At 39.9% G+C, this 20,736-nt stretch overlaps 1 protein-coding gene across 1 annotated transcript in view; it reads left to right on the forward strand.

The window, feature by feature from the left end:
- Nucleotides 1-15,396, forward strand: part of LOC139727913 (uncharacterized) — a 53,039-nt gene extending 37,643 nt beyond the window's left edge. Inside the window, exons 3-9 of the mRNA XM_071638885.1 lie at nt 4,127-4,505; nt 6,952-7,050; nt 7,950-8,033; nt 10,107-10,271; nt 11,077-11,595; nt 11,921-12,116; nt 12,490-15,396. Coding sequence (XP_071494986.1) covers nt 4,127-4,505; nt 6,952-7,050; nt 7,950-8,033; nt 10,107-10,271; nt 11,077-11,595; nt 11,921-12,116; nt 12,490-12,595 — 1,548 coding nt within the window. The 3' untranslated portion in view covers nt 12,596-15,396. The remainder of the gene's footprint in view (nt 1-4,126; nt 4,506-6,951; nt 7,051-7,949; nt 8,034-10,106; nt 10,272-11,076; nt 11,596-11,920; nt 12,117-12,489) is intronic.
- Nucleotides 15,397-20,736: the final 5,340 nt, after the last annotated feature.

Genomic DNA, 20,736 nt, shown 5'->3' on the forward strand with positions numbered 1-20,736 from the left:
TATATACCTCCTTGGTGTGAGCTCGTGACATTAGTGTTTGTGTGAGTGTGTTCCAGCTGATGCCGCAGACTTACATTGAAATGTGGTGGAAGCCAAGAGGTATCATACCTCCTTGGTTGAAGTAACACTTGTTCTGACACTTCGAAATGATAAACGCGTTTGTCTGGGCACTCGTTCGTGTGACGTCTAACACAACTCAACGTGCCTGTCAAAGTGTGCTTTCATACCAGCCACAGACTACACGGGGAAACTTGCACTAGCCAATGAATCTTGCCGTAGATGGCGCCAAATAAAAGGACGAAAACGGATTTCTCATTAGTCATGTAGTCAAAATTCGAACCCTTGCATGTCATAGACACATTAATTTTTACAGTGCACATGGTTTATTACCAATATTTGCTCATCCAAAGTCTCCTAATTTCTGATTAGTTCTTATTTCATTAAATCCATTCTTATGATCCTTCTTTTCCTGCGGTCGATATTGTTGCTTTGATTAGTGTTAACTTCATAAAAAAAACTTTTTTTCATTTTACCACCATTACACCATGATACTATAACTATATAACATGACAACGACAACAGCTACTTAAATCTTAATTAAACAAACCATTAACTTACGTATTGCGTCATACTCGTCGTTGTCACCGTCACCACTGTTACAAATTTCATAGAAGCACATTTTTTGTGTCTTTCCGACACATTAATATGAAAAATAGATGAACGCAAGTAATTCATCAATCATTGTCCACTTATCTGTACCGGTCGCATTGTTAACAAAGAAATCAACGACAAATGTCTCATTGAAACCTGACCCTGGAAGATTCACACTACTAATACTACCATGAAATACTGGGATTGGCCTAAAATCTTGTGCTGGAAGCGACATATTTACGAGTCGGCATTTCACAAAGCCACCCGACTCATCACTTTTGCCTTTGAGCGAACGTTACCCTTTCTTGCTGGTACGTAGGAACAGAGATAACATTGGTTCAGCTACAAAAACACGATGCAGAACACATCATCTAACAATCAGAAAGCCTGACAAAGGCGATATAGACGACCAGCCGTGAAATAGCTCTCCTCGCACAGAGCCAAGGAAGAACACATTTCCTCTGCCGTATGTTCACCACTCTTATTGCGCCGTCTGTGATGTGAACCACTTCATTTAAGATAACATGTTGTGATTTGATAATGAAACACTGTCTTTCTCGAGACCTCTTTCACAGATAACATTTGATCAAATTTGCATTTTCACTCGTAACGAGATTCCTTTGATCACTAAATATATTACCCTATGCAGGGAGGTAAACCACTTCCACCTCCCTGCCCTATGTAAACAAATATATCGAACGAATTTAAACTTAACCGATTACATAACTGAATAAATGACTAAAGAACACACACATAATACGTGTGTATTTATATTTCTATCATCAGCTGCATCGCTTACTCTCAGGAGAGGCTATTTTCTTGAACCAAATAGACTACTTACAAGTTATGAAGATAAGCAAATAAAATCAATAGACATATCACATGTATCAGAGGAGCTACACACATTATGTATATCACGTCTGGCTAATCAAGTCAACAACATTCTTTAGATAAAAAAAACACACACAAATGAATGATTTAGTGACACCATGAAATCCGATATGCATCGTAGTTTACACCCAGCACATTTCTGGAAAAGCGATGCTAGATATCTGTGCTCGAGTCGCGGGGTATACTTCGCTTACAGCTCAATCGTATTGAATAACAAATTCAGGAGCCAACTATATCAGTGTTGTTTACCAATGCGGTGAAATACATGGGTACGATTCTACAGTCTCACGGCATCTTGACCCTTTGACCAGACCTTTTGTGGCGGGTTTGTTTCTTGTTTTGTTCTTTTTGTTGCGTGCTTTTTATAATCCGATCATGTAAAGAAAAGAATGCTAAGTTTGAGGTAATATTCCAAATTTGTGCAGCATATTTCAAGTTGAATGATTAAAGACAAAAGCATTGAGTGTAAGATAATCTGTAGTGGAAGTAATTGATTTCTCGCATACATTGAGCAACGCGCTAGACTTTCGTGAGTAAAATAGAAATTGGCGTTGGAAATAGATTACAAGTAACACTAAGTGGACAATGAATAGCAGATAATGCCGTCAAACTTAATTTGCCCTTCAATAATCCAAGAACAGAAGAATGGTTTTCCCCGATTTTGTAGATGTTGTGTGCGAGAATTGTTATCGAATTTTCCGAAAATATTAAGATTCGTCATTTTCCGCAGTGGACTTTTGAAAGAAGTTTTCGAAAGATGAATATCGTAATCACTTTTTTTTTTTCGACGTCCCTCGAACCTCCGCCCAGACTATAGAGCCATGAGTCATCGGCAGTGCACACAACATAACGAGGTATTCCGAGGGACTGGAAAACGATTGCTCGTATCATGACAAGCATCCATTTTCTTGTCAGACATACATTTCTTCTGGCCATATAGTCATCGACAAAAACCATAGCAGACCACAACCCGCTTGCTGTAGTCACAGCGAATCTCACGTTACAGAATGTATAACAACTTGATATTTTCCTGGCATGGCTAAGATAAACACTGCGCATCAAAATAATATTTGCTTTCTCATTGAGAACCTCGAACAAACTGCCATCATGATAGAATCATCACTTCTAAGATGAGCTAAGTGGGGCTTACAGTCGTAGACATTTAAGTGATGCAAAGTCTCGAGGTCGTTTATGGCGTGATTTTGAAGTGCTAATGAATTGCCCCGGCACGATAGCGTTTGAGTGTATCCGTCTTAATTGGCTTTTAATGGGCATGGTTGGAGAATGCGTCATGGCATAATAAGTACACGAATAACCTTGGCTTCGATAATTATTGGGCAACAAAGCCGAGACGTCGAAGTATAGACTGTTAAGTCTAGTTTCGTAGGTCACACATTTTAAAGAATGACAAGAGGGAATAAAGATAAAGAACCAAAACTACAGAAAAGGGAAAACGCATTATGCACTCAGAATGGACACTTTTTGTTGTAGTCATGGACAAACCGTAACAAACATGTTCGCAAATCACGGTAATCAATGGAGTTGGAGGGGAATGTGTGGACCTCATCCTCGGGATAGGCAACTGACCTTTCTGGTGAATGAAGAAAATTTTTCACAATCTTCAGAGCCAGCACACCTTGTGGCTTCAGGTGGTCCGTGCAAAGAAAATGATAGAATGTGACAATGCAGCAATTAACGCACATTACAATAACATAGAGTTGGCATAGCTCTCATCAACTAATGACGGTTAAGATGTCAAACTCTTGTTTTGATTACATTACATTTTATTGGTTATCGTCTTGTTCTTCTCCTGCTATTCCTTTCCGTCCCTCCTCTTCTTTTCGTTCTTCTCTTCCTTCTTTTTCTGTCTGTTGGTTCTCTCTGCGTCTTTTTCTTCGTCTTCTTCCTCTTATCCTCTATTTGTTCTGGACATCACGGCGAAAATATTTGATATCTTGCCATTTTCCCGGGCCTCTTTTTGTCTACCTTCCCTAGAACCGTGACATTGTCATGACATTTCAAAGGGCACTGTTTATTTTTATCTCCAAGAGGCACCGAGACTGGAAATGAGTATTAGAGTCAATGATCCTAATATTTCCTGTCACTTCCTAGCACACTTTCCAACGCTCTATGTCTTTTTAGAAAGAACAATAATAACAAACACAGCAACGTCAAAGATGTAAGCACTTGTTTTACACAAGTTCAATCCCGCTTTTCAAGAGTGAAGGGGAAACAGCGTAAACATTTATATCCCTGTTTATCAGGGGCTCTATACATACACATGTTCAAAGAAGGAACAATGTACTGAAACCAATAGATTTGAACAAGGTAAAGGAATGTTACAACATATGGAGGAGAAAAAAATGTAAGCGTTTAAAGTTATTTCTTATTGGCTGTCAATGTTTCTTTGAATGAACTCCTGACAATTCAGTGCCTTAACTTTCAACGCAAATTCATCCCGGTGTATATTGAAAGCCGTTACATTTTTCTGTGTAATACTTCCTTTTTTAAAGGCATGATTTGCTTTGTTGAAGACGCTTCGTTACAACATTTTACGCCTTTTTATCTCCTTTTCATCAAACAGTTTTTCTCCGAAGACTATCACGATCATGTTCCTGGAATGACGGCAGAGTTTCCCTCTACAAAGGTGTTCCGTGTTGGGTCCTACAGCGGCAGCGATTGCGAGAGACAGTTCCAGTCCTTCCCCACTCCACCGGACTCGCCCGTCCTTGCCGAACTCACGACGCCGAACTACCGGCAAGCGAAAGAGGAGCAACACTCATCGGACAAGGCCCGGCCTGTGGTCGGCCACTCGCCACCTCACGACGAGAACGCGTTCGGACAGGTAGCCCACAGCGCACCTGGGTTCGTCAGCTCTCTGAGCGATAATTCGGTCCAGCACGGCGGCCACGCATTTGGCGCTCAGACCATGGAGATGGAACTAGCACTTCTCGAGAGCCTTCGTAAGTCCCTCTAGAAACTGTTTCATCTACAGCAATAACACGCACTGACCATTCTTGATAGCAATATCATTTCATCCGTTACTGATTAATCGCACATGAACTATAAAAGAATTGATATGAAAGATCAATTTGTGTTTGTTTTGTTTATATATCAAAATGTAACAAAAGAGGTCAAAAGGTCAAATCAGGCTTTATTCCCTATGTACGCATCCTGAAGTACTCCTTCCTGCGTGCAATAATTTCTCCCTCACAGTGATTAGTATACATAAAGGCAAAACGGTACCGCATCCTCTCTTGTATAACCAATGTCATGATGTGACCTCGTTTGTGATCACATGGCATACCATACCTCGCTTGGGTAAAGCTATGTAAGCCTGTCATATTGAATGTGGGTGGTTTTTGTGCATGTTTTATTCAATAATACCACAGACTCTTTATCAGTTTTTACATAAGGGTGGCGTCGAACTTTTGTCTAAAGAATCGTATCGTGCGGTCTTTGTGTTTGATGTTGCTTTTTTTTATCCTTCGCAACAATGTCGGCAACACTTAAGTTTCTTATTTCGTTCTGTACGTAGGCCTGCTGGATGATTGTTATCGCTTTTTCTGCGAATGATCATCCATCTGTTTCCCCACCACTGCTGAAGCTGAATGTAGTTGGTCTGATCTTAGTGTATACATGCTCGGAGAGATGTATTTCTATAAAGAGTATTTCAAGAATACTCATAAAGATATTAGGCCACCTAAGCGCAGGCACACGCACACACACACACACACACACACACACACACACTTAAACACAAACCATACAGATGAAATCCTAGGTTCCCACACCATAAAGAGCTGATGTTGTTGTCACAAATAATGTCAACGACAACAAACATATTTTGGAGCGCTTTCGACTTGGCAAGCCAAGACCTTAACTCTTCTCCACCTTCCTCATGTCATGCATTTGAAAGCGATAGGTAATCATGCGCAGTGATACTCAGAGATACTGCGTGGGTGTAAGAGTGAGAATAGACTTGTTAAAGTGTCAGATTTAAGTTGTCAGAGACACACAAACATCACGTGATTTGCCTTTCACCCATAAATTTTTAAGGCCAAACTGAAACTGAGATTGATTAAAGTTACTATCACGACACCTCGTACAGTGAATGGCTTATGGGAACCATTACTTTGTTGGTGTATGTTATCCCTTGGTAAACTTTTTGTTCAATGAAAGTGGTGATTTAGGTGTGTCTCTTGACATTCCAGTTACAAAAATCTTCTTATTAGGTCCACTTCGCTTTATCTTCGCGGTAAATGTCCTTCTAGTAAGTCATCCGCAGATTTGTGCGTGTAGCGATGACAACGAAGTCATCTTTGGGTAGTTATGGAGTCATCGGCCAGCATTTTGAGTTTCAGTTAAAGCGGGGGATTTATAGAGAGACCCAAAACAGAAACGGAAATCGAAATAAATATGTAAGGGAAGATATCTAGCAGATGGGAACTTCGCTGGCGATAAATGTCTTGAAAATTGTCGCCATGATGGCTGAATTCTTGCAGGAACGCGCAGATTGAAACGTTTGTAATTTCTTTAATTTATCTTTTAAACCTATGTATGGTAAGATGCCCAATACTGAGTGGGTTTCGTATGTAAAACCAGCGTTGCAGAATGCCGTACATTAAGGTCGTTATACATTATATTTACCGACGAAGTGCCAATTTTAGCTGCAATGTTCCATCTTCATTTTGAGAGCTCTGTGGTTTGTGCTAGTCTTAAATGTCACCAGCCGTTCATACTTGCCCCCCCCCCCCCCGCTCTCTCCCTCTGCACAGCGTCAGACTTTTATGTAAAACTTGCTAAACCAACGACCGCCCGTTTTGAAAACGAGAGTTCATCCTGTGTATTGCTTGTCGTTCATCACCAATCTGTGCCACTGAATCATCAGCTATAGTGAAATTGGATGCGTACATGCGTCATATATGACTATATTTCACGAGGCGATATATAGCCTTGCTGTCTGGATCACATCATTTCAAATTCCCATGTCACACCAGAAGCACAACATCCTTGTCTCTTGTAATAAAAGCATTACTGTGGTTAATTTTGTAGTCATTCACAAGGTAAAGAATTTTTTCTTCCCTCTCCCACCTCTCTCTCTCTCTCTCTCTCTCTCTCATTCAATCCCGTCGATGAGACGAGATGTCGTCTCATTTTTCACATCATAACGCTTAAGGCCTTATTGCTGAAATCTCATTTCTCAATACTGGTATCTGACTATTTTAAAAGAAATTCAGGCTGCAAAATATGACTGAAAAGGCTGACCTTTTTACACGCATCCTTTCCTTGGTCACAATCAAAAGAGCAGCGTGACTGCGTGATCAGATACCCAGCTACACGTTTCTTCAGATTTTATAGACTTTGATTTTTACTGAAAAATGCTGGTTGTTTATTGTCTGCCTACAGTGTGCACGAACGGGTCATCCGAACCGATGGACCATCTGATTGAACCCCTGTCCTACCCGGATCTAGTCCCATATGGCTGTGATACATTCGGCAAACATGGTGAGTGCCCTCCATGATGTAAATCGTGGTTCCAAAATATGGTATAGTGATTTTCGTAAGCCCAATGAAGCGTCATCTCTTTCACAACTCGATAAAAGTATCTTGTTTGGAGGATCGTGGATAAGCCAGTCAAAATTCTTGCGAGCAAAATGATCATAAGACGTTTATTCGAGCGATGTGTTGGTCTCAAGAGCCTGTTCGTTACGTGACTCTATCTGATGATGCACCGCGTTGTTTGTCATTACGATGAGAGAGGAACTAGCCGGGGCAGTAAAAATGGACGCGTTCTTAGCAATGCTTGCTATCTTGCATGACCTCTTTGACGGTCTGTTATTGAAAAATAAGAAAGAATAATGAATCCGCTGTAATTAATAGCTTGATGAGAATTTATTGAACAGTAACAAGAACTATGTTGGTCTGGATTCTGTCGACTCTTTACCAGAATTCTGGTAAAGTTTTGAATACTCGTCATCACAAATTTACTCGATGTAACCAAGAATCCATTGTATTTATTCAGTCAACAGAATTTCCTTTGTTTATGTCAGTTCGAGAGATTTTTTATCGTCATTGAAGACAGGGCTGCCTCCAATATATGACCAGTAGATGATACTATATTACTGACAAATGAAGATAATACAATCTTACGGCATTTGCGTTCACCATGAAATATTGCACAAGCATTATTATCACTGACAAATGAGAATTACGAAGTAGAAACATATCATGTGGTACTGAAATCCAATGGCAAAACAATGACTTATTGCTCACACAAAATAATGATGGTGGATTTAAAAAAAAAAGTCGAGTGTAGACGCGAAAAGATATCACCCTTCTCAGGCTCTGTCCACGTCGAAGTTGAGTTCTTACTCCTCTTTTGACCCCATTTCTCATCATACCAGATCTTCCTGGAAGTTTTTCTTCAGAGCTGCCATTGAACCTGGCTACCCATGGATTTGGGAGCAGTTTTGCCGAAACCGTAGACGGTAAGTCATGTATCCACATGAATAGCCGAACAACTCCCCTCCCTTGTCTGTCTCTTTCTCTATATTCATCTATCTATTTAGCTGTATATAATCATATCTGCCTGTTTGATCTGTCTATGTACATCTTTCCCCTTTCTTCTTTTGAAGCATCCATAGTTATGGTATTATGGCCCTTCATAATCACAGATCACTTCACGTATAGACACCTATACCCGCTGGGAAAGTATCCCTACGTCTGTTTTCATAAGGAAAGCAAATGTGTACTTTGCGCGCTATATCGGAACTGACTTAAAGAAACAGGGATATTTCGTGACGCACATGAGACAAGTTCAATGATAGTAAGTTTTGGCGGGAGCCCAAGATGTTTCTAAGATGTTACCCACAAATTTTCCTTTTCAAGACTGCTCACCTTCTTGAACAATTTTATTCCTCGACGCATCACACGTTTGCTGTTGGGAGTGTTTGCTTCGCGCGGCAGTTTAAAAATTATGGTTTGCCATTAGCACACAGCACTGTCATATTATTTCAGAAAGATGAAGCATTTTCTTCTCTATATTTTCTTTAAATTGAATAAAAGATAAGACGATAATTGGCGAACCACTCCTTACATCAATTCTGAATTTGTTTTCTATGCTAAAAAACCAAACCAAAACAAAAAGTTAAAGTCTACTTTCCTTACTGAGAGACGAGTGTGTCGCATGAAAGTGAAATACAATGTACGCTGTATAAGTAAATCCTAAATCTTCAAACTATTACGACGAAACGACTGTTTGAGGAAGGTTAGAACGGCTTGTAATCGAAACCAATGCTCCCGCTCTTTCCTGCGATTCCTGAAAGCCTGAACTTAAGTACTGGTTGCTTATCGCAGTGCCATATTCTAAGTGTGCATTCTCAGTATAGAAAGCTGTGTGTGGAGATATCAAATAGCCTCCTTCACTCTCTCTCTCTCTCTCTCTCTCTCTCTCTCTCTCGTCTGATCTAAATGTCCATCAAACATAAGGGTGGTTTGCAAGTTGTTGTCTTGTTGATTTGCTATCAAGTGTTACTTTTACTGTTGGTGCCCTGTGTGATCGCACGTTTTGTAAAAAGCGCTGTACCCGATGTTTGGATCGCGTCACCACCCAAGTATGAATCGTAGTTTGCACTTACTAGGTACTATGGTCTATGTATTGGTAAAACAACCGTTGTGAATGTTGTTTTTCATTTATCACCGCTATGTCTTACTAGTTGATTCAGTGTGATGGCACTAGGACACAGATGTGTGGATTGAGTGTGTAAGACAGCGCGAATATCTGAGAACTAAGTGACACGTTAATTAACCCGGAAGATGGCGCCTGTTCTGCTGGTCAGATTGTGGTCACTGTACTAGCTATAGATGGCGGCTTTTGAGCACAAGAATGTCATGGTGGGGAGAGAGAAACAATTGTGTTCCTGGTCCAGACAACCTATTTCAAGTGAATCATGCGCTCCTGGATGATTCTACACAACCGTTCGGCTTGATAAAGGCGACATCCTTGTTTTAGTCGTTTTTCTTGTTTGTTTTAGTCCACGGTTCGAAATCCTATGCAGGTTATGTATACTCAAGATGATCGTAACCTACTCTCAGGATATCGAAGGATACGCTTTTAGTCAAATCAGATCTATCACTCTTTTCGTAACCGATCTTACAATTGACGAGGCTTGCTGCGGGACTGTGTGTACAAAGCACCTTGTCTTGTGTATCCTTGCGCAAGCACGCCGCCCCTTACACATCCATGGTAGGACGTTCACACAAACACTTTTACCCAAATCTGTCTCCATCTACCTCTTGTGAATTCACTTTGATGAGTAAGCTAGTTCAAGGATGGCTATATTCAGGGTTAAGTGATCTCCCTGGCTGACGCCCTGGCAAAGTTCATGTTCGGTACTTACTAGCACCAAATTGACTGAATTGCTATTCCTGTTTACACAGTATGGGTTCCAGAATCATTTCAGGTTCGTATTAAGAAACGTGTTTAATGTACTGTATGGTGTGTAACCGATGTAAGAAGATATCTTTATTTCCTCCATTCCTTTTTCTCTTGCGACCAGCAGACTGCAACATCCCCAGCCCCGTTCCTTCGCCGTCCCCAATCAACGAGAAGGAGATCTTTGCAGGAGATCTTCCCAACCTGGACGACCTCTCGCTGGTTAGTGCCTTCGCTCAGATGGAGTCCGAACCAATCACTCTCCAGTATGGCATCAGTTCCGCCGGCGAAGGTCAGTTTACCAGACAAATTTCTCTTGTGTCGTTCATTTACTAGACAACAAACGACAAACTTGGCTTTACTGTGTTATCTTCAAAGTCTGCACACATTGCCTAACCAACTGAGTCATCAATCAAACACATCACTCGTATTCTAGGTACCCATGGTTGAAGCTCTCCTCTGCAGTGTCCATCAGCAAACATGAGATTTTAGACCAAAGGCTACTTATTGACACTTCATATATTTATGACATTCAGGCTATTGAAGATTACATGAAAATGCATAATGTAAGTTTTGCGTAAGTCACGAGATACGTGAGACAGTCAATAGCATTTGTCACAAGCATTCTTCAGAAGCATCACCTTGGATGTTCTGCTCAGCTACACTGAAATCGTCTTTCTTTTGTTTCTTTCGGACATACAGCTCAAGAAACTGTACCATAGGAGATAGCTGTGCATACATATTGTGATAAATATGATAATACGGCAGTGTTCTGCATTTTCGACACTGTGGCCTCAGAAGGCGTGGCACCCTTAGCTGACAGTCAGCCGTGGTACCCTGGTACAGAGATTAAATTGCCTCCGTGATAACAAGAACTGTCATCTCGGGTGTCACCGTCTTGTGGTCTTTAGTTTCATTGAAATGTCGCCACACGCCAAGTCGCGCGACAATTGACCTTGGATGTTGATATAGATTCTGTTTTTCCCCTGAAAGCTATCATAAGCACACAAGGGTTGTGTGTTGTTTTTAGAAAGGATATTAGTTGCATGGAATGATATAACATTTTTCGTGTCTATTTCTTCTTGATATCTTGATAGATTCGGACATTGAGAGCGATGCAAGCTACGCACTTCCACTTGAAGACAGCAGGCATCCTTTCAACTTTGACCATATGGCGTCAAACATGTCGTCCGTCCTGACTCCACCTCCACCCATGTATCACTCTCACCATCACAACGTGCAGCCTCACAGCCACTACCACCACCACCAACCACACCAGCAGCAACAATATCAGCAATCACCATATCAGCAACATCTTTACAATGGGGTCACGGCGCCTACAGATCGCACGCATAACTATCAGCGACGCACACTGCACACGACACTGAAGATGCTGGACGCGCACGCGGATGGCATCGTCACGCAGGAGTCGGCACCTCAGCAGCAAACCAGCTGTGCGGGACCAATCAGAAAGCCATACCGTGCGCGTCCGCGCAAACAGTCAGTCACGTCGAGCGATGACGGGTGCAGCGACGAGGAGCAGGTGACAACAAGCGGCAGCACTAGCAATGGGAGAACCACGCCCAACAGGAACAGAGGCCGAGGAAGACGCGAAGGTAAACATGCAAAACCTTTCCCTGCTTGATTCTAACGAATTGAATGAGTTTAATGAAAACAACTATCGATAAATGAAGAACTGTATTGCATCAATTTGCTGTATTTCGGGATGTTTTTGTTACAACTGCAATTCTGTCTTTTAAGAAACTACCGGTTTCTACTAAGCTTGTCATTTCGAAGTCTAAAGTAGCAATATTGCAACAATTGCAATTAATGTTTCCGCAGTAAGTTGTTTGTATCTAATCTCCGAACGAGGAACGCGGAAACGGTTTTTAATGCATTCAATCAATATTTATTTCTTCCTTCTTTTCTTCATTTCTGTAGCTATGAAAGGCAATCATCTATGGGAATTCATCAGAGACCTGCTCAAGTCTGAGTCGTACTGCCCGAAATTCATCCGATGGGAGGATCGCGAGTCCGGAGTGTTCCGATTTGTCAACTCGGAAGCCGTCGCCACGATGTGGGGCAGAAAGAAGAACAACCCGCAGATGACGTACGAGAAGCTCAGTCGCGCTATGAGGTAGGAGGAGCTTAATTCTGTCATCGTCTTAAACTACATGCATGTCAGTGGTGTTCAAAACGGATTGGTAATTTGAGGCTTGATGCTTACCATGAGAGAGCTAACCAGCCAATTAGAAAAGCTGTGTGATCTACGCGGAACAGATCCCATGATTTCACTACTTGATAAAAACCGCAGCTGTCCTGTTCGCAACAAATTGTTAGCCTTGTTACAGAATTCAGTGGCCTGCTTTAGTTCTACAATATATTTTATATTACCTTGCCGTAGATCTCTTCTGTTAAATGTTACAGTGATTAATATGAATACATCTCTTGTCAACAATAATTTACTCATCAGTTCTTTACTTGCGATTCGTCCTTTATTTTCCATGCAGATATTACTACAAACGAGAAATCCTAGAGAGAGTGGACGGAAGGCGACTGGTCTACAAGTTTGGGAAGAACGCCGACGGTTGGCGAGAGGCCGCGGGTTTACAGTGAAGACTGAGTGAAGGGGTGGAAGGTCACCGTGTTCGCTTGTGTGATCACGTGACCGACGATATTGGCTTGGATCGATAGAAGCCAGGTATCGAAGTTGCGGGACTGATCTCTCATCGCGCTGCTCGAGTGCAATACAAACACACGTGGCGATCCCTGGAGGAACTAAGTTTGACAATAACTACAAAGGCGTAATAAAACGCCACGCCCTCTTTTGTCAAAGTTCAGAGTCAACCTAACTGAAGTCTGCTCGTAAACTGTAAGACCACAGTCAGATGTTTGGTGGGTTTGGCAATCGCACCCTCTCTCACTCTCTCTCTCTCTTTCTCTCTCGTGGGCGAAAAGAAAGATCGCTGCTGCCAGTCAATCTCTGTTGTGTTTAACATGTCATATTCTCTTCTGAAGACACAGCCCCTCTGCTAATAAACACCAAGAACAATGAAGAAACTCCTCTCCGCTGCCATATCAATTGACCAGACTCTTATGGGTGACAAACATTGTCTTGTTTCACTGAAGAGCACACCAGACAGGCATTTTGTTCTTGTCATGCATCAAGTCACCCATCATGGGCGTACAATATACAGCGATACATCCCTTCTAACTGCTTCGCAGACAATTGAGGCACTGCAGTATTGTGATTTTGTTTGTTTTTTCTATCAAAATGTAAGACTTTTCATGATTTTTGGCTACTGATAAAAAGATTGGGGAGTCATGAGGATTTTGTATTGTACTGACATGGTATTGACATGGCATTGTTTTTTTTTTTTCCAAACCAGCCACGCCTGATCGATTTCATATGAATTCAAGTGCCTACGCTAAGAAATGACAAACATGTGTATATGATTAATTCACCTTGACGCTGTGAATCTGAAGTATAAATAAGACTATATTTGAAGCGTGTCCATTTTGATTCGGCTTCCGTGGTTGCTAATGTATATGCAAACTGGTTTAAGCAATACACTAACGTCTTGTTCAGTTAACTGAAGAAAGTCCTGTTAAAGATAATATGTGTTCTAACGAGAGGCCATGAGAAAGAACTCTTGTGTGTCAAACTACAGTTAACACTCAACGTGTCACGATGTTCAATATCGTTTTAGATTTTCATCCTTAAATCAGTTAGTTCAACTTATCTTATCTCCATTAATGCAACTAAAAAGTGCACAGAGTTTAAATCTACTATTAGATTACTCATTATACTCTTTTATGTATCTTGAATAATATTTGCCAATGCACCCATGTTGTCTTGTGTTGAACTGATAATAAATTTACAACTATTGACTGTGGTTTCACTTTGCGAGTTCAATATTTGGTTCGTGTTTTAACGGAACTAGAAATGATCGAGTGATTCCCAATTTTTCATCGCCGTTCATTCACCAATTCAGTTTTATCATTTTCATGCATCTGGGTTGGTATTTTCCCAGAGTCAAGAGAATAAGGCGATTTGTAAGCTTCGAAGCTTATTTCATCCTAACAGCAGCCACGTTAACCCCTTCAGAGTTTCATATTTTACGGGTGAGCTCATACTTGTTAATAGAAAGTAGCACAGAACCGTCGGGTATGACGTGCAAGTTGTTTTCTGTTCGAAGACAGACGATTTCCCCTCTATTAGTATGGTGTAGCACCAACACGATATTATTATATTCGATGCAACATTATGCACTTCGTTAATATGAGCCATGTTAAGTTGAATTGTTTACATCTACTCTCTTAAGTAGCACGAACTTGAGGTATTTTACGAAGATGTTCCTTTCTATATATTTTGCTTTTTACTATTCGTCTGCAAGTGATACCGTCAAACCAGCAACTGATTTTTTGTAAAAATTGGATAATTGTTTCATTATTACTCTTCAATGTGCCTTCCTTCCTCCTTAATTTGATTTTGCATTCTTCTTCTCGTCCGACGTCTTTCTTAATAAGTGACATTCAAACCAGGAAGAAGTTCATCTTGACATGCAACAATCTCTTTTTAGATCTATACGTCAATCACCCTTTGTGCCATATTAAGCTTGTATTTGCAGTACTAACAAATTCACGAAGGTGAATTCTGTAAGAAGTACAACTGTCATTAAAAATTGAAGATATTACGTACTACAAATCAGCCGCAGTACTTCACTGGAATCTTCCACGTCAACTGCACTACGTACTCCTGCTCTATCTAATGTACTATTGATTTCTTCTGGTTGAACGAGTATTTGATGCGTTCTGTTGTTTAAATTCGAATATTATGGAGAGCAGACATTATATTTCTGTATTATTATTTTTCTAATTCCTTCTTTCTCTCGATAGAGATTGACTTAATGTCGAGTACATGAATGCTTACGAAATACTTCAGTGAACCCATTAATGTCATGCAAGGGGTACCTTGATGATACGTGTGCCCCTCTATTGAATTCTTTGTACTGAACACGTCATGAATCTATTGTACATGTTCTGTCTTTTTAAGAAGCATCCTTCCATTAAAGAGCCAACAACGTGTGATAAATATAGATGCGTGGTTTTGTCAACAGACATTCCATGTCAGACTGGGGTTTAAAGAAACTTCAAAAGTACGATTTTCCAAAGGTTGTCCAAAGACCCGATCTTGTCGCTGCGATACGTACTGGCACTAAGTTAGATGTTTATTTATTCCTAGAAGTGTATGTTATTGTTGTACAGATCATTGTACAGATTACCTTTTGCAAGAGAACCCTGCAGGCGGGGCTAGATACCGTGTATGATAGTAAGATATTATTTGCCCAATCATGTCAATTTCTGTCCGTCTTTGACCCCATTTCCTCGAATGTTATGAGTAACAACGTGCCTTTCAATATATGCTAGCTGGAAAATCATGCGTGGCAGCCTCGGACCAGAACGCAGTGAACGGTTCGCACGCACTTTTGGTGCGTAAAAGGCAGTTCTTACCAAAAGGGAATTTTCCTTTTGTTACTCAGCAAAAGTATATAGCTCCCCCCCCCCCCCCCCCCCCCCGTGAGGTTGCCATAGTTCAGTGTACATTATGCTATTTGGAACGAAGATAATGTAGGCCTAAGCTTCTTTGAAAACACACCATAGTAGTCTGCATTCAATATGCCTTGTTGGTATCACAAATACACGTAAATTATCTTGATAAGGATTGTACCCAGTGGTATGAACTGCTGATGCCATCAACTACATTGATTTTTTTCGTTTTCGGAAAAATCTATCAGATTTCCTTACAGTTCAGGAGAAATTGACAGTTTTTACTATGTTTACATGCTACAGATGACGCGCATGTCTTCTCGTTCACGTATTTACGGACTTTATCTGTTTTTTTTTTTCGATTTATGTGTCACTTTTTATGTTGTAAGACACTGCACAGTGTCATTCCAGAGATTTGTATATGGTGGTTTGTAATAAAATTACGACGTGTAAATGGGATAAAGCATTTGTCCAAATTTAATTACTCTCCCGAAATCGTTTCATCTGATGATAACAACGACTAAGATGACGATGATGATGACGAAGATGAATCAAATGGTGATGATGGCAATCATTCTTTTGAATTTCTGTAAAATCCGGCGACATCAACAACGATGAAGATGATGGTTATGATGATGATGAACATGATGACTACACCGATGATGTTGATGATGATGATGATGTTGATAATGATGATGCTGAGAGTGATGTAAGTATTGTGTCATAATGGCGGTCATGGAAATATGATGATGATAATGATGATGATGATGATGATTACGATGACGATGGTGAGGGTAACAGAACAATAATTTTGAAGATGAATGTTAAAGCCGTGCGTATGTCACTGGATATCTCTTGATATCTCTACATCTACTTATACATGGCTAATATCATACACAACAATCACAAAAACGAGCCCTTTGAAGATTGTTTGATAGCAACGCTTTCATTGTCATCCAACGACCATAGCCCGTAAACTAACGAAACACCTCTACAGCAGGAATGAAAATGAATGAGATTGGACGATCGAAAAAAAAAATAAATGATGGCAACAGAAAAGAGTCATGTTCCAAAGATTTGGGTCGGAATGGCGTAAAACAAAGGAAATGAGAGGTATCCTCTTACACGCTTACGCATTCATGCAGGTTATCGATATCTGACGTACGGACGACTTTTTCCAACAAGACTGACAATATTCATGCGGTCTCAAACTGCATGTAGGTAATGTCTAGTAGTGTGTATATCAAGTTGAGAAACTAGAATAATATTTTCTTGCTACGCGATGTATGGCCATGTGCAATGTACTGTACTGAAACCTGATACTTGGAAGTTGAAAGCTTTTACTGTAATCATAGCTTACTTCGAAGGCAGCTTCCTGTGAATTTTACCATGTCCTTACCCAGCCTGTGGAATAGACCATTTATGGTAGCAATGTGTCTGAATTCTGTGAATTGGCCTCTAAATGCCGCTGTGTTGTTCGATTCACAATAGGCGGATAAACGACAATTGCCGATTGCGGGCGTAATTCCAGTGAAATTGGTTGTTATTTATTCCAGGAGGCACTGATATTGCAACGTCACCAGTTCTTTTCACTGCATGCCGTCAGCCCTTACATGCAATTCAGGCATTGTGCCACTTACGGCGAGTGGAATGGGAAGGTACTAGTTTGAACTAGAAAGATGTTGGACTTTGAATATTCCCAGTGTTTGTACCCTTCCCATTTGGTTCGTAAACATGGATGTTCCAATTTTCACCTATATCTCTCTAAACCAGACACCAGTCCTATCAGGGACCGAGGAACTTGCATGGGGAGGGGACATTTAGCTTAAAAAAAAGAAACAATCAAAGAAAACAAACAAACAAGAAAATCGATGCAACATTGACCCTTGACCAAGCAACCACGAGCCCTATTTAATTCCTCTCTTTTCCTTATAGATTTTACCGGCCACACGCATTGTTTTGTCATTCATTTTCATATTCGAACCATTCATTGATACAATGTATTAGTATATGCTCTGAAATATCGTCATGCAAAATAGTGTTTTGTTTTGTTTTGTTTAGGGGTCGTAAAAACTGACCTATGTTACAACCGAATTTCCTTTTCGCATTCTGATTCATTAAATGCTCATACGTTTTCGTTTCAATCGTTATTGAACTTCGTACCAATTTTCGCCAGCACATTCTGAATATATCCACATTCACACGTAGCGGACAAGCAAGTGCACAGTTGTGTTTGTTGAAAATTATATTACTTGCTCTGTACTTAAACATTATCACAATTAACTAGGGGATGTAGACAACACAGTCTTGTCAAATTGCTATGATGTTCATATGTGAATAACATCATACTAGGAATCATGGCGGAGCCCCTTGCTTAGGTACAGGCTCATTAGCAATGAGGACACGGACAGACAGTGTAAGGTAAACAAAGCTTTCGAAACCCATAGAGATCATGCAGAGAAATGTGACCGATGGTATTGTCATTCCCAGGTTCTATTGTGAAGGTGCTTAACATGCCAACTCATATCAACTTGAGAATTATTTGGATCACACATAGATGATAGAATAAATATGCAAAACGAAGATTACCGAAACAATGGTGAAAATAAAGATGTAAAATAATGATCACAAACATAAAGATCACGATGGCAAGCAGGATTCATATTGAAACTTGCATAGAATACAGTATTGAGCGAAAGAAAGATGTTCACATTACAAACAATTTTCATTATGATGACTTTGAAAATAAAAATTCAAAGTCACATTCAATGATAAAAATGGGGAAAAATTACTATGGCTAATACTGATTATACATGCTGCGAATTGAATGGTTGATTGTGAAAAAAAAAAACTGTCGGCTCGAAGGCGAAATTCAAAGTGCGTTTGAGTGCTTACCCCGCCCATGTCACTTATTGTTGAATGCACTAATGTGGAAATTCAGGCCCAACACGAAATCGAATACTCATACTCGAGTCTGAACTCTGTAACCATTAATTTGGGTTCCTTAAAAAGGAATTTAAAATCATTAAAGATGAAATCATTCGATCAAAGTCACGCCACCGCGTCAAACACACAAGTTTGAATGAACCTGAAACAAAATCGGATGACAATTTTACGAAATTGGCCGGGGAACTCTTGGTTATCGCTGGTACGACAAAGAGGCATATACCATCCGGAACAATTGCGAGGAACTACTCGTAGCGATGCTATAATTTCATAGAAATCCTTTGTTAATAGAACTGTGAGATACTTACGATCCTTACTTTTCTGTGAACATATTTACTGTTTTATCAATGATTATCTGTCAATCTCTTCCTCTTTCTCTCTCTCTCTTTCCCATTACCTCTTCCGCCAGAAAAGACAAGAAAAGTGATCTACTGAATGATATTAATCTTTCGATAAAAGATGCATGAAACACCCTCATTTTATTTATCTTATATATTCAAAAATATGATGTGTCATTATTTATAGTTATCCCCAACTATGAGTATTATCCTCAAAATACAGAACTTTTTACTCAAAGTACAGTGGTTCCCAGCTTTTATTATTTGTGTGTATGTTCTTTTTATTTCAAACAAATATATATATATATATATATATATATATATATATATATATATATATATATATGTGTGTGTGTGTGTGTGTGTGTGTGTGTGTGTGTGTGTGTGTGTGTGTGTGTGTGTGTGTGTATTCATAAAGGGTGAACTTGAAAGCTATGATGAACGGAACAATTTAGAAAGTGGTTGGGGTGTTGAAAGCGAAGTGTCAAACACATACGAATGTTTAATTATTTGTTAAGCTGTTCAAAAAGTTTTGGATTAGATAGAATTCTATTGGGACATCTGGAGTACATTGCGTTTTTGTTTGTTGTTTGTTTCATTTTCCATCTGAGAAGATGGCTGGATAGCCCACATTCAGTTGCACTAGCTGGTCTTCCATGGGGTCCAGTTCTTTACGATGAATGAATGAAGCGAGATTTTTTTTCCCGGGACCTCCAGTTTATGCCTATCCGAGCTACACATTGTTCTACCTCTTACTAGAGGGGGTGATATGATTTCACGCAAGGAGTTGCTTAGTTATGCCAGGGAATCGGACCCGGGTCCTTTGAATCTGAAGGCAGACGCGCTTCAGAGAGATTCAAAGTAATTTTGCCATATTTTCTCATCAAGATAAGAATAACCTGTTTTAATGAGGGGCAGATTCATTTTTAGCCATTGACCACTTTGCCTTGCAGAGCAAACATGTAATAGCTGGAGTGAGTGTATTTCTGGTTAGTTTAATTGGAAGGCCATATTACATGTACGCGACATGCCATTACATGATTATCTTTGCATAACTCCATAGACATTCAAAGTGAGTTTGAAAAATGCAACACTTTGTCTGAAGAGTCAAACTGGAAGATAGTCTTCCTTTCAGTTCGATATCTGGCAGAGAAGGAGAATGTAAATGAGTATTAACCAAACAACGCTTGTATTCATTGTCAATATTATCTGTAAAAACAGGCAAGGCTAGCTACATGGAATGTGGTGTGGTGTTCTAGCTAGAGATAAGTGATAAGTCATGTAGGTCGCCTAGGCAGAGATTTTTATTCTCCATTTTGCATTTTTTATCTCTGTCTTTCAAGAGGGTCTCGTATGTTTCTCTCCCTTGAAGAAAATTCAAGAGAAGATTGAATCATCCCAAGACCTGATTAAGATCATCAGGTGACCATGTCAGGTGACCACGGTTTATCTTTGAAAAATCACAATCCAACGATCGATAACTCCTTTACATAATGAGCGCATTCTTCTTTTCTTTCTTTCTTTCTTTCTTTCTTTCTTTCTTTCTTTCTTTCTTTCTCTCTTTCTTTCTTCTTTCTTTCTTTCTTTTCTTTTTTTGTTGTTGTCGTGCTTCGTCTTTTGTAATCAGATGATTGATTTTGCATTTTCAGCAACCTTTGGGTGGGAAGATACACATCGTTATGCACTGCTCTTCTTAATTTTTCCTGGCTTTCCTTGAAAGAGCTCTGCATGCAGGGTGCAGAAAATGAGAAAACACGAGTCTTTTGAAAGTGTGAATAAGCATCTCATTCAAGCACTAGTTTTGCTATTTCATTTTGTTTTGTGTGCATGTTGTTATTTTTTTTTCTTTGGGGATTGTTTTGCTTTGATTTGGTTAGGGATTTGTTTGGGTTTTGTATGTGTTTTGTATTTTCTTTTATGATA

Source organism: Diadema antillarum, unplaced genomic scaffold (genome assembly GCF_040938485.1).
Source record: "Diadema antillarum isolate AM-2024a unplaced genomic scaffold, OU_Dant_1.0 seq00000160_RagTag, whole genome shotgun sequence".
Lineage (NCBI taxonomy): Eukaryota > Metazoa > Echinodermata > Echinoidea > Diadematoida > Diadematidae > Diadema > Diadema antillarum.